General features: G+C 36.3%; 2 protein-coding genes across 2 annotated transcripts; one reads left to right on the top strand and one right to left on the bottom strand.

Moving 5' to 3' along the window:
* The first annotated feature begins 2651 nt into the window (after positions 1-2651).
* On the top strand, positions 2652-6380 carry LOC126594332 (uncharacterized). The gene is made up of 5 exons (XM_050260579.1): positions 2652-2817; positions 3956-4121; positions 4225-4487; positions 4562-5698; positions 5923-6380. The coding sequence occupies exons 2-4, from the start codon at positions 3956-3958 to the stop codon at positions 4814-4816; spliced, it is 684 nt and encodes a 227-aa protein (XP_050116536.1). The 5' UTR covers positions 2652-2817; the 3' UTR covers positions 4817-5698; positions 5923-6380.
* Positions 6381-10627: 4247 nt separating this feature from the next.
* LOC126593630 (uncharacterized) lies at positions 10628-11412 on the bottom strand. Its single transcript, XM_050259725.1, has 2 exons — positions 11109-11412; positions 10628-10947 (listed from the first exon to the last, which is right to left on the bottom strand). Exons 1-2 carry the CDS (start codon positions 11410-11412, stop codon positions 10628-10630), a joined length of 624 nt encoding a protein of 207 aa, XP_050115682.1.
* Positions 11413-13929: the final 2517 nt, after the last annotated feature.

The raw sequence follows: 13929 nt of genomic DNA, 5'->3' as shown, positions 1-13929 counted from the left end.
TCTCCGAGATCCTCACAAAGAGGATTCAGAGAGGATCTTGTTGGCACATTATTTGATATTTGTTTTAAAAAAATAAATGTTTTTCAGGATATCTACGTCTGTCCACTAAGGCCATCTCCAACCGATTCGACCAGAGGGTCATCGGGCTGAAAATAGCCCGAAATGACACGAAAACCGTTTCCAACCAAGGGCTAGGCCAAAGGGCTCTCGTGGGCCCCACCGGGCCAAAAAAAGAGAAAAGGGCCAACTGGCTGGCCCAACCTAGCCAGCCTCGGGCCGATCCAGCAATTTGAATCCAACGGTTACTTGCTGACATCAGCTAGCTGTTATATTTGATTTTTTTTTTTACAAAATTAAAAAATAAAAAATCTATTTTTTTTTGTATAACGACCTAAGCTATTATACAACATTAAATAACATTAGGTAACATTAAACAACATTAAACAATATTAAACAACCTTAAATATTTAACAACATGGAACTTAAACAACATTTAAAAACATTAAGTTACTCACACATTGACACGTGGCACTCGAAATCCAAGACGTAAATTATTGAGATTTTTTAGCGACAAGAAATCTGCAAAGTTACTCACACATTGACAAGTGGCACTCGAAATCCGAGACGTAAAATTATTGAGATTCTATCTCGAAAAATTATTGACAATCCATAACGTAAAATTATTGAGGTAATTTAATTTAAGTAACCAGAGTAATTCAATTAAAATAATAAATTATGTTTGACCCTATAGCCCTTTGGTTCCTTCGGTTGGAGACGGTTTTATGTCATAGGGCTATGTTTGGCCTATGGCCCTCTGGCCCCTCGGTTAGATATGATAAGAAATATGACCTGACACTGTTTATTAAAATATTAATTTCTTAGAGGGCTATAGGGCCAAAGAGAGCCTTCTGGCCCTCATTCGGTTGGAGATGGCCTAATTGATGTAATTGTAGAGCCATTGATTCCACAAATGTATAAGTCATTCAGTACTCAATTGATTAGGAAATTGATTATCTCTATTGAATTAGAGATATATGTATAATCTGTCAGAATAGTCACACCTCTATACATCGATGACTATGCCTCACATTGCAATAGATGAAATTCTTTAATAAGAATTTCTTCATTCTCTCTCAAATTATTTTTCTCTACGATACGTTACCACTGTTATTCTTAACCAAAACAAAACAATAGAAAATATTCCACCATAACCCTAGAAATATTTTTTGCAGCCACTCTAGCCGCAAGAAAAAAAAAAATCCTACCAGGTCGTCGTTTTGAAGCAATGTAGTTCGTGGCGAAAAGTCCCCTTTTGAAGCATAAGCTCTGCCGCCTTAAAAACTCCATTCCCCAACTCCGCAAAAGCCTCATGTTACTGCGATTCTGTCCATCCCATTCTAAATATAAAAAACTTGCATATTGGTTTTTCTCACATTTTGACAATAAAATTTCAGTTTTCTGAATTTTGAAAGTAGGATCAATTTTGCAATTTGAAATCTTATTACATTTCATGATTTCAAGTTTAGGCCAAACCCCTCGGTTATGTGTTTAAACATCCTTTGTAGCATGAACACGATTATGATATTTTATTATTGCATATTTTTTTTTCATGTTTTTCATATCGTTTTATTACTTGTTTTGCAAAATTTGCAAAACCCTCATGATAAGAAAAATCATCATGATGCATGAACCTCTTTAATATAATGTTATGCATATTAAATCGAAAACGGTTGTTTGTGATTTTTCATGATAAACATGTTTATATTACATGGAAGCTCAAATGGTGCCTCAATCCCGTTGTTGCAAAACCCTAGCAACTTTATTGTTAGTGGCTTTCCAGAAGTAAGCCCAACTCAACGCCCAAAAGTGCGTCCCCCCATGCATTCAAGTTGAATGCCCACATTGGCTGGCATGTTGGCAACTTAGATTTTTTATTTTTTTTGGGTAATGTTTTTCAGATAACATCTATTTTATTTTTGGATTATTGGGTCGTTTTGGGCAAACTATTAGTTTCTTAAGACCCTTATGGTTATTGTTTTGTTTCTTTTGAAGTTTATGTTCTTGAATAATTTTGGTTTATAAAGTTTTCCTTGGAAAACTTGTTGTGTGACTTAACTTAAACAGAAGATGCCGAGGATGTCGACGCTATGGCCCATGTACTCCTTTTTCCTTCGCCAAGTTTTTATCCTACTAGTTTTGCTTAGGAAGGTTTTTAATGAGCATTAGTTCTGATCTTCCGATCCGACAATAACGGTCACATTACAAGAAAACATGGAATAGGTGACAAAATTTTTTGTGACGCCCAAAAATTCATCACAATTTGGTGTAATAAGTGAGGAATTTTACAAAAGCGTCACATACATACTTGTGTGGGATACATAATTTTTTTGAAATGTTGTTCATCACATAAAAGTCTTAAACTCCTCACAAATTTTTAGGCAGCAAATTTTACCGACCAATGAATTATATTGGGTGATGAAAATTTTGCTTTCTTCACAAAACATAAGATAAGGCCACCTGGGTTAGTGTGAGGAAAGGCAAATCATCACATTTCCTTTACTGAAGACAAAGAAAAACATAAAAGTAAATAAAATCCAAAAGCCCCAACTCGTTAGAATTCATATGTTCTACTCTCACTCCACTTCCTCTCTTAGCCGACGTTCACTTTTCCCAAATTTGCCAACTGACTGCTGGTGGCGGCAAGTACCATTGCTCTTTCGTCTTCCCCATCTGCTGCTTGCTATCACACTCTACTCTCTTTTGACCTAAGGCGACTTAGTATCTCAGCTACCCTTTCTCCCAATTTCTTATCCAAAGGTACTCAAATCTCTCTCTCTCTCTCTCTCTCTCTCTCTCTCTCTCTCTCTCTCTCTCTCTCTCTCTTGAAATTACAGCATTTTTTTTATTTCTCTCTTAGAATTTTGTCTTAATCGTGAAAATTTTGAATTTTTTATTTATTTTATGTATTGGGTTTTCGAGATATTGGAGAAACCCCAACTATGGAAATCCCGCTCGTGTTATTGGGGTGGAAGATTTTTTCCATTTGTAGTTTTTAATTAAATTTTAGGATGATGTTGATGTATATTTCTAAATTAGGGTTTTCAATATTAGTGTGAATACTTAATGGCATGCTGGTTTTTTTTTTTTAAAAAAAAATTGTACCTAGATTGGTGTGAATACTTAATGCCCTGCTTGTTTGTTTAGCATCTAGCTGCTCTTGAATTTCCTGTTATTTGAATTTATGGAATTCAGTTTATTGACACTCATATTTGTTATGTTATATGTCTGTCTTAACAAATTTTTGAAAAATTGTTATGGCAACCTATTGAACTATGTCAAAATCTGAGGCCCAATACTAGTACTGAAGATAGACAATGGATTTGTTGTCGGAATCACTTTAGTTCCAATTATTAGAGAATGGGTCAAGTCATTCATTCACACTACTTGTTGCCATGTGGACCAGAACAATCAGATGCTCTGTAGAGTTTGTCATAACATTTTTTTTTCACTTAATTGAAGATATTCATCTACATTCGTTGAATTTTAGTATAGATATGAATTATAATAGATGGATAAATTGTTGAATTTGCTACTAGAGTATTTGAATACTTTAGTAGTTTTGTGTCTCTAAATACTTTGTATATTCATGCTTGATGATCATTACAAGACTACACACCTATTAATAGGAAAGAGGGAAGGAGAGCTCGAATAGAGTGAGGTCTATAAGGAGTTGTGCCCCTTGAGATACAATAATGAAAAGAAACACTCCACTACACTTAGTTGAAGAGAATATAATAACAACCAATATACAAACATTAACTGGTTATAAAGGGAAAGCACTTCTAAATAAGAAAGTCTCAACTTGAGATTGTGCAATTAGAGTATTCGATATGCTTATAATGATAATTATTTATGATGCTAGTCTATTATTATTTTTCCTTTTCCAATTTACTAGATGACTTCTATGCAACGAGGAAAGAGGGTGAAACGGGTTAGGGTTGTCCTACCTCTGCATCCACCATCACTACCTTCTCCATTGCCACCACCACCTCCTCCACCGCCAACACCATCTCTTCCACCACATGCTCCTTCACCTGAAGAGCCAACATACATGAACTTAGGTATTTGAGAAAGGCTAATTACAATTAATTTAATTCTTCTTATTAATGTTGTTTTAAACAAGTTATAACGTTGATCAGATATATTTATTTTTGAAATTTATAGAGATAGATTTTGACTTCATTGCAAAAAAGATGACACATGGAAAGTCATGTGGGAAATGCCTCCACAATATTTTGGAGGCCAATGGTGGGAAGAAGATACCAGTCATCTTTGATTTCAAACTTCAAGTTCCAAATGATCTGGTTGTATCAGGTTTTTTCACTACTAAGATAGGGAATATTGTTCGGACTCATTCACCAGTTTGCTATGATAAATGGATGAAGGTCTCACCTCAAGAAAAGAGGACACAGCGAGATAAGTTGCTTGTGAGTTTGATTTTAATTCAGTTTATTCATAATAATTTCAAGCACTCACTCATATATTTTATGGTTAACAATAGGTATTATTTGTGGTGGACCTATCTCATACGAAGATTATTAAATATGTTGATAAGAAGATGGTGAAGTTGTACTCTGTGTTTAGGCACCGGTTGTATAAGTATTACTTGTCATGTGGAACACCTGCAAAAGGACAAGCTAAGCTGCTGAACGATCAAATATGGAATGGGAAACTAAAGAGTCATTGGGACTGGTTATGCGATAATGTTTACGCTACTACCCACTTTTTGATATGTATCCTATCCAATCTTTTCTAATATAAAGCTGTGATAATATTAGACGATATGGGATGACTAATGTTGCATATAACTGATGTTATGGGGTGATTGATGCTGCATATGATTGATGCTGCATATGGATATTAGACAATATGATGCATCATCAGTCACCCCATAGAATCAGTCATAAGCAGCATCAGTCATCCCATATCGTCTAATATAATGATTAGACGATATAGGAAGACTGATGCTGCATATGACTGATACTGCATATAACTGATGCAGCATCAGTCACCCCATATCATCTTATATTCTTATGCAACATCAGTTATATGCAACATCAGTCACCCCATATCCTCAGTCATATGCAGCATCAGTCACCCCATATCATCTAATAGATAATTTAATAAATGTTACCAGCTTATTTAATATATAGGTGCTTTGACATGTATTATATAGTGTTTATGGAAATTAGAATCTAACTGATTGGAAAAGATGTTAGACAATACTATTTTGTTAAATTTGAATGAATATGCATGTACAACTCAAACACTTGAATATATATTACAAGTCTGGGAGGTAGGAGCTTTCCAAATTGTACATGTCTACAATACTAACTTTTCTTTTGCTTGTCATCTATCACATGTGTAATTAATGTAGGAGCTTTCAAAGAAAAATTCTGATAATAGGAAGAAACAAAAGTATCATCACAAGGGAGGTGCAAGGCCATTCATCCAACATGCTAGGAAGGCTCACATGGTAATGAAATTAAAGTACTTATAATAATTCATTATGCAATCTCATGCATGTTTCTTCATTATTGAGCATAAATGAGATCCATTATCTGTGATTGATAATTGGGGAGCTCTCCACAAAGGCAAGAACGGCAAGTGGATCAATGGTGTTGCTCAAGACAAATATGTAAGTTATTCATGAGCCACTCAGTTTTGTCATTTTAAATGAGTTTGATATTAAAACAAAAGCTACTAATTATATTTACAGACTGATTATAATTAGTGGTTTCCTTCTAAATAAGTTAATGATCACATACAAGCACTCAAGTTGTGTTTTCTTAAGCATATTATAGCTGGATATGTTTGAAATGAAAAAAAAAAAACTGAATTGTTTCTATTTTATGATGAAAGGATAACATCAAGAAAAAGAAGGATGAACTAAGGGAGAAGCTGACTGAAGAAGCACCTAAGGGTCATTTATTAGATTCTGTACATGTGTCATTGGATAATGAGTTTGGAATCATGGTTGAAAACCTTGGGAGGAAGGGAAAATCTGTTAATGGTGTAGGTGTTTTTCCTCGAACAGATACCTATGGTTGTAGTTCTTCTATGGCTTCAAGTTCTGAGTTAACTGACATGAGATCTCAGATCAAGCTTCTATCAGATGGTTTCCTTATATTGCAACAAGAGAATGAACAATTAAAAGCTCGATTGGATTTACAGAATGTTGATGAAAATATGTTCATAAAAATCAAGGCTTTTTTGGTTATAAGTCAGGGGAAGACCAATAAAAACTTTAAGGAATCAAATGGTGATATTTTAGAGGGTGAAAATACTTATCTTGAGCTAGAAGAACATGATTTGGAAGAGGACTGATTTCGATATTATGTCTTTTGCTGTTAGTTTCAAGTTTCCACATGGTATACCTCTTTTGTTAGCACCTAAATGTGTCTTAGACTTCTCTTTTGTTAGTACCAAAGCTACCTATAATAGCACCAAAGCTGTCTATAAGTGTTAATGCCCTTCATTATTCTGGCGTAGCATGCTTCTATTTTGTTAGTACATGAAGCTGTCTTTTGTTAGCACTAAGCTGTTTTAGACTTCTCTTTTGAGATAGGTTACCATGACTTTAATTTTGGGGACGTACACTTGGTGAATGTATTCGACTTATGTGCTTAAATTGTTGATTAATGAAAATGTGATGTATTACCTATAATTGTTATGAACTGCAATTCTAGATTACGAAGCAGGAAAAAACAATTAATTTGTCAATATTATTCCTAAATAGGTATCTGATTTAAACATATGTGACTTAAGTTGTGCCACATATCAAAGGAATATGTGACGATTTCAACGTTGCTAAGTGCAACTATATCATTATGGCATCATATTGGGTGACGATAATGTAGAAACTGAGAATCTAGATAGAGATTTCAGTTAGAGAGAGAGAGAGAGAGAGAGTAAAATAAGATTGTGATTTCATTAACATCAACCGATCATTACACAAGGTATATATACATAAATATCTTATCCCAACCATAGGTGCCAGCTAAGCATAATCTACAACTAATCACTAACCATGCTAAGCTTAATAGCTAAGTAAACATCTAATATGGTACATTGTTACTATGAGAGGTTGTACTCTCAACACACCCTCTCAAGCTGAAGGTAGGAGATCGAATTGAGAGCTTGTGAGTAAGATCTGCAAATCTATCAGCAGCTAAAGACTTGGTAAAAATATCAGCAATTTGAAGAGCTGAAGCAACATGATACACACCAATATGACCAAGTAAAACTTTCTCCCGGATATAGTGATAATCAATTTCAACATGTTTTGTCCTAGCATGGAAAACATGATTGAATGCAAGCGCAATTGCACTTTTGTTGTCACAGTATATGGTAGGAGTCTGTAATAAAGGAAATGAGATATCCTGCAGAATTTTGCACACCCCAGGTTATTTCAGCAGCAGTTTGAGCAAGAGACCTATATTCTGCTTCAGTTGACGATCTAGCTACTGTTGCTTGTTTCTTAGCACTCCAAGAGATGAGATTAGGGCTTAGAAAAACATAACCACTGGTAGATCTTCTGTCCACAGGACAATTTGCCCAATCTGCATCAGACCAAGCAGTGAGGTATTGAGTGCCTTTAGTGAACCAAAGACCAGAATCAATAGTGCCCTTGAGATATCTCAAAATACGCTTGACTGCCTGAAGATGAATAGTTCTTGGAGAATGCATATGTTGACAAACTTGATTAACAACAAAGGCTAAATCAGGCCTTGTCCATATGAGATACTGTAAAGCACCAACTATGGACCGATAAGAAATAAGATCGGATAAGAGAGTGCCTGAGTGATCAAGTTTTGAGGCAGACACATGTGTTGCACAAGGTTTAACTCCAAGCATGTCTGTTTTCTTGAGTAAATCTAAAGCATACTTAGACTGGTGCATAAACAGACCCTTGGATGACCGTTGAACTTCAATGCCTAAGAAATAATGAATATCTCCCAGATCCGAAACAGGAAACATAGCTTGAAGCTTGAGATGATGGATTGACACTCAGTGGTTGAACTTCCAGTGATGATTATATCATCAACATAGACCAAGATGAAAGTAATGGAAGTATCTCTTTTGATAAAGAGACTTGTATCAGAGTAGGAGGAACTGAAACCCAAAGAGACAATAGCATTATAGAAGGCTTCATACCAAGCTCGAAGAGCTTGTTTAAGACTATAGAGTGATTTCTTAAGCTTGCAAACATGATAAGGTTTGGAAGGATCCACAAAACCAGGAGGCTGGATCATGTACATATCTTCCTTCAAATGACCATGCAGAAAAGCATTACTTACATCCAATTGATGTATAAACCAATTATAGTTGACTGCAATAGATAGTAGAATCTTGATAGTAGTAGGTTTTGCAACAAGACTAAAAGTTTATGAGAAATCTAAACCTTCTTGTTGATGAAACCCTTTGGCAACAAGTCTTGCTTTGTACCTTTCAATACTACCATCTGGTTTGTGTTTAACTTTGAAAACCTGTTTGCAACCTATAAGGTTGTAATTGGAGTTATGTGGAACCGAATCCCAAGTTCCAGTCGATTGCAAGACTTGAAATTCATATTGCATAACTTTCATCTAGTGAGCATGCTTGGATGCTTGGAGAAATGTAGATGGAGTAGAGCGTAACTTTGTGAGAGGATCAACAATGGATGGAAGGTGATGTTTGGTTGCAGTAAACACCTTGGGTTTATGAATACTTGCCTTTTCTCTTGTAACCATTGGATGAGTATTGACAGAAGCTAGAGGTTGTGAAGAAGATGGTTGAGAAGTAACTGAGGTAGATAAGATAAGACGAGAGGACTCTGTGTTAGGAGAAGCTGTTGATGAGGAACTCAATATCTCTAGGGGAGTTGCAGGTGTATGGGGCTTTGTAGGATACAACACAGGCAATGGAAGAGACATAGGAGCAATGGTGTGATAATGTGAACATGTATTCTGAACTGAGACCTGAGAAGTGAGATGTTGATAAGGAAACACAGATTCATCAAATACCACATGTCTCGAAATGTAAAGCCTATTAGTGACAAGATCCAAGCATCTATAACCACTGTGATTCAAGCTATAACCCAAAAATACACACTGTTTACTCTTGGCATCCAACTTGTCACTTGCATACGATTTTAGCCATGGATAACAAGCATAACCAAAAGTCTTTAAGGTATGATACTTGAAGAGGCATGAAATAGAAGTTCCCAATGACTGATCACAGAAGACTGATGAGGTAATCGATTAATAAGATATATAGCAGTTTGGAAAGCTTAAACCCAAAACTTTGCAAGTAAACCACTGTGAGATAATATGGTTCTGCCCATTTCAACAACATGATAATGCTTCCTTTATGCACACCCATTTTGCTCAGGAGTGTGAGGACAACTCAACTGATGGGTGATACCTTGATCATTAAGAAAGCTTTGTAATGATTTATTTAGAAATTCACCCCCTAAATCAGATCTTATACATTGAACTTTGAGCTCAAGTAAAGTTTGAACCTTTAAGATAAAAGTCTTAAACGTGGAGAAGACATCAGACTTGAAGTATAGAGGATAAAGCCAGCTATATTTAGTAAGGTCATCCACTATTATTATGTAAAACTTGTATCCAGTACATGAGGATGTGGGAGAGAGACCCCATACATTAGTATGAAGTAATCGAAGTGGCCTAGTGGATGTACAAGGTAAAGCTGTAAATGGTAGTCTAGAAGCTTTGCCTAATTGACAAGCTGTGCACATAAACAATTTATTAACAGAACCAACTATAGTAAGATGATTTTTACTCACCACAGAACTTAAAATGCCACTAGAAGGATGCCCAATGCGTTGATGCCAAATTTGGAAATCAGCCTTAGCAATCATCAGAGCAGTTGGTGAGATTGCAATCCCAGAGACACTATTTGAAGCATTCCAGTATAAGGGATACAAGCCTCTTTCACTAGGGCCCTGGAAAAGCATTTCCCCAGTTCTTAGGTCTTTGACATAGAATACAAAATGATCAAATGTCAGAGAACACCAATTGTCATATACAAACTTGTAAACAGAGAGCAAATTATGAGATGCATGAGGAACTAAAAGCACATCATTCAATCTAAAGGTAGCATTATTTGTGCGAATGAAAGCAGATCCAGTATGAGAAATGTACAGACCTTTTCCATCACCAACAAACAGTTGATCATTGCTAGAGTATGAAATTGCATAATTGAGTACAGAAGGGTCAGGTGTGACATGATGAGATGCACCACTATCAGTAAGCCAATAGCTAAGAGAGGCATATGCATTCATAACAGACATTGCAGTAAGAGCTTATGCATTCGACTTCGAGGAAAATTAAGAGAAACGATTGCATGTAGGAGCCCAGTGACCATATTGAAGACATAGCTGACATTGAACAGAGTGCCCAGATAAGTTGGATTGATCGAATGTCTGACGATAATGGCCAGCACCAAGAATACCACCAGAGTTGTTGTGATTCCAGTTGTTAGGTTTATGTCCCCCAAAATTACGATTCTGATTGTACCAATGTCGATTTTGGAAATGACCACAAGAATTACCTTTGTTCGACTAAGCACCAGAGGTGTTAGACTGTGCCGCATAAGCATGAAATGGTGCAGTGGAGGAGAAGGAAGCTCTGGTTTTGCATTTTTGGAGTGAGATCTCTTTGGTCAGTAGAAGGCCATGAAGTTCATCAGCCGTCACAGACTCATTGCGAGTCTCAATAGAGTTAACAAATGACTCATAGTCATCAGGAAGACCAGATAAAATATATGCAACGAGATCATATTCAGAAATTGGTTCACCACCAGCAGTAAGTTTATCAGAGATATCTTTGATCGAATTAAGATAATCAATCATGGAAGAGTCACCTTCTGAATCGTTTGGATCTTCAATCGAAGACTGTGAACATGTGTGCATAAAGCACTAGAGAACCGTCACTCAAGAGACTGCCAAATGGAGCGAGAGTCTTCCATTCCAATAGTCAAAGGAAGAAGATCTTCGGAGAGCGTTGAGTTGATCCAGATCATCAGAATTTGATCACACTCACACCAGGTCTCATAGAGAGGATTGAAAACACGAGATCCAGAGGAATTGAGAACAAATTCAGAAGGGCAGAGATCATCACCATTGACGAGGCCAAGAAGCTTGAAACACTTCAGTACAGGAATGAAGAGATTACGCCAAGTGATGTAGTTCTGACGATTGAGCTTCGTCGGAATCATTCCAGCAACATTTTCAATGGAAATCGATCCAATCGACATGATCGAAAGATTATAGATCTCGCTAGAAGGGAGATTCACTCGGGAATTAGGTGAAGAAGGAGAGTTGGAGGACTTCGCAGTAGTCGCCATAACCTAATTTAGTGAATTGAGGACGAAAAGAAAGAAATCCAAGATGGAGCGACCTGTTTGGGAGATAGGAAAATTCAAGAAACGCAAGAAAGTTTCAAGAAAGAGAAGGAAGTTGAGGATCGAAGTCGGTTAGACAATGGTGATGATACCATGTAGAAACTGAGAATCTAGAGAGAGATTTCAGTTATAGAGAGAGAGAGAGAGAGAGAGAGAGAGAGAGAGAGAGAGAGAGAGAATTGTAGAGAAAGAGAGTAAAATAAGATTAACATTAACCGATCATTACATAAGGTATTTATACATAAATATCTTATCCCAACCATATGTGCTAGCTAAGCATAATGTACAACTAATCACTAACCATGCTAAGCTTAATAGCTAAGTAAACATTTAATCTGGTACATTGTTGCTGTGAGAGGTTGTACTCTCAACAGACAAAAGCATCACATATAAATTTGATACGAGACGCAAAAATAGGTCACATAATGTTGCATGTTGTGACGCATACTTTGTCACACATATTGGTACTAAGTGACGCAAGTAGTGTCACACATACTATAAATATGTGACGAATTTAAAATTCGTCAAACGGACTATAGGTGACTGTGTATATGTGACGAAAATTGTGAAGCTAGAATTTCGTCACATATAGTCAAATGTGACGAATTTTCTTGTTTATGTGACGCATGTCTATCGCCACCTAAGCCATGTTTTCTTGTAGTGTCAACCATCACTTAAGTTGTGCTTGAACTCATGGAACTCCTCCTAAGGAGTTTTGCCGTTCTCAGGAGGAGAATCCTAGGATTTCTGAGTTTCTCCCATGCCAACTACCGGTTTTTCTCCCTACTTGGGTTTTTTCGAGTCGTCCCAATGAAAAGCATACGTTTCATTTTTTAGAGAGAAACAAAGATGAGCTATTGACATGGAGTTCTTGTGATTATGCTGCTGGGCAATTCGTGAACGTCCAAGGGAGAGTATTGCAGGACATTTATGTCCGTTCACTAATCGGTGTAATCGTTGAGTCATTGAATCCTCAAATGAATAGGCCATTCATTCATCAATTGATTAGAAAAATTGATTCTTCCTGTTGAATTATAAATATATGTGTAATTTTTCAGGATAGCTACACCACTATACAAAGGTGGCTTGCCTCACATTGTAATAGATGAATTCTCTAATAAAAATTCTCTCATTCTCTCAAATTATTTTCCTCTACAACAAACTCTAGTTTGAATTGTAGTACTTAATACTCTCATCATCAACTTTTAAATTGAGGAAATTATTAGCCTTCGTTAAATTAATTTGGATGATATTTTTAAACGCTAATCAACGTGCTCAAACTCATGAGTTTAAACCAAAACCTTTTCAAAAAGCAGAAGTCAGCCAAATACCAACCCTACAAAGGCACTAAGAGTTGAAGAGTTTTGGCGCTTTTTATCAGTCACTCACCTAAACAATTATGTAATATATTCTCCCAATTGAAAAACAATTATGTAATTAAATTGGTTTGCGAATCGCGATTAGACTACTTTTGGTAGTTGCCCTAAGTTAAAACCTTGAACCAAATTCCGACTAGTAGTAGTGGCAGCACAGGTCAAACTGATAGGCAACTGCCCCCGCCGGAGCCCATTTTTGTCTATGACCGCATGCCAGCGAGGTGAAATTGGCCCCAACAAGATAGGTAGCATGCATGGACCACATATTGGCCAGTGTTACTAGTGCTCGGAGTCAGGCAGGCCACCACGCATTAGAAAGAAAGAAATGGGTGTTGTTAGGTCCTCTTTTGCCTCATCACCAATTAAGATGAACCAACAAAAGTCGTTGGGTTAGTGATCTAGGGGAGCCCCCTTTAAATCATGCCTTCAACTTTAGATTGAACATCATCTCACATACATACATATATATATATATATATATATATATATATATATATATATGTGTGTGTGTGTGTGTGTGTCATAACAGTAATAGTAATTGAATTTGTATTCTAATAAGCACAAGTCAAGCTCATGTACATTTAGGGTTTGACTCAACTTTCGTATGTGTAACTTTCATTGTTCCAAAAACGGAAAAGTCACTTGGCAGCATGTCTCTCTTACCCTTGTATTCTACAATTCTTTCGAATTCTCATATTTTACAAGTTAGTTAGCAGTATCTGTTTCTGAAGTAAATATTCTTCTCCCAAAGATTAAAATTTGGGTCCTTCATTGGCTGCTGTTCTTCTAGTGCATGCAGTGAGTTTTAAATTCTTCGTAGATTATGTATAACTAAACCCTAAATGAATTAATTAGTTAATGATGTACGGAGTTGCGTCTCCATGCTGCAGCAGCATCTGAATAAAATAGTTTGTGATCTTCATTGTGAAAGCAAGTCTTCATAACAACGTGGCTTATCTACGTCCAAGGGACTGCCAACAAGTGGTTTGTTAGGCATATTTCTGATTGGTGATATAGCAGCGTCAACAGTGTCTAGTAGGCAATATGATCTTCACTTTGACTCCTCCTTACCAATAAAGATATT

The sequence above is a fragment of the Malus sylvestris genome, chromosome 12 (genome assembly GCF_916048215.2).
Source record: "Malus sylvestris chromosome 12, drMalSylv7.2, whole genome shotgun sequence".
Lineage (NCBI taxonomy): Eukaryota > Viridiplantae > Streptophyta > Magnoliopsida > Rosales > Rosaceae > Malus > Malus sylvestris.
Note: the sequence above shows the minus strand (reverse complement) of the source record. Positions and strands in the feature narration are given on the sequence as shown.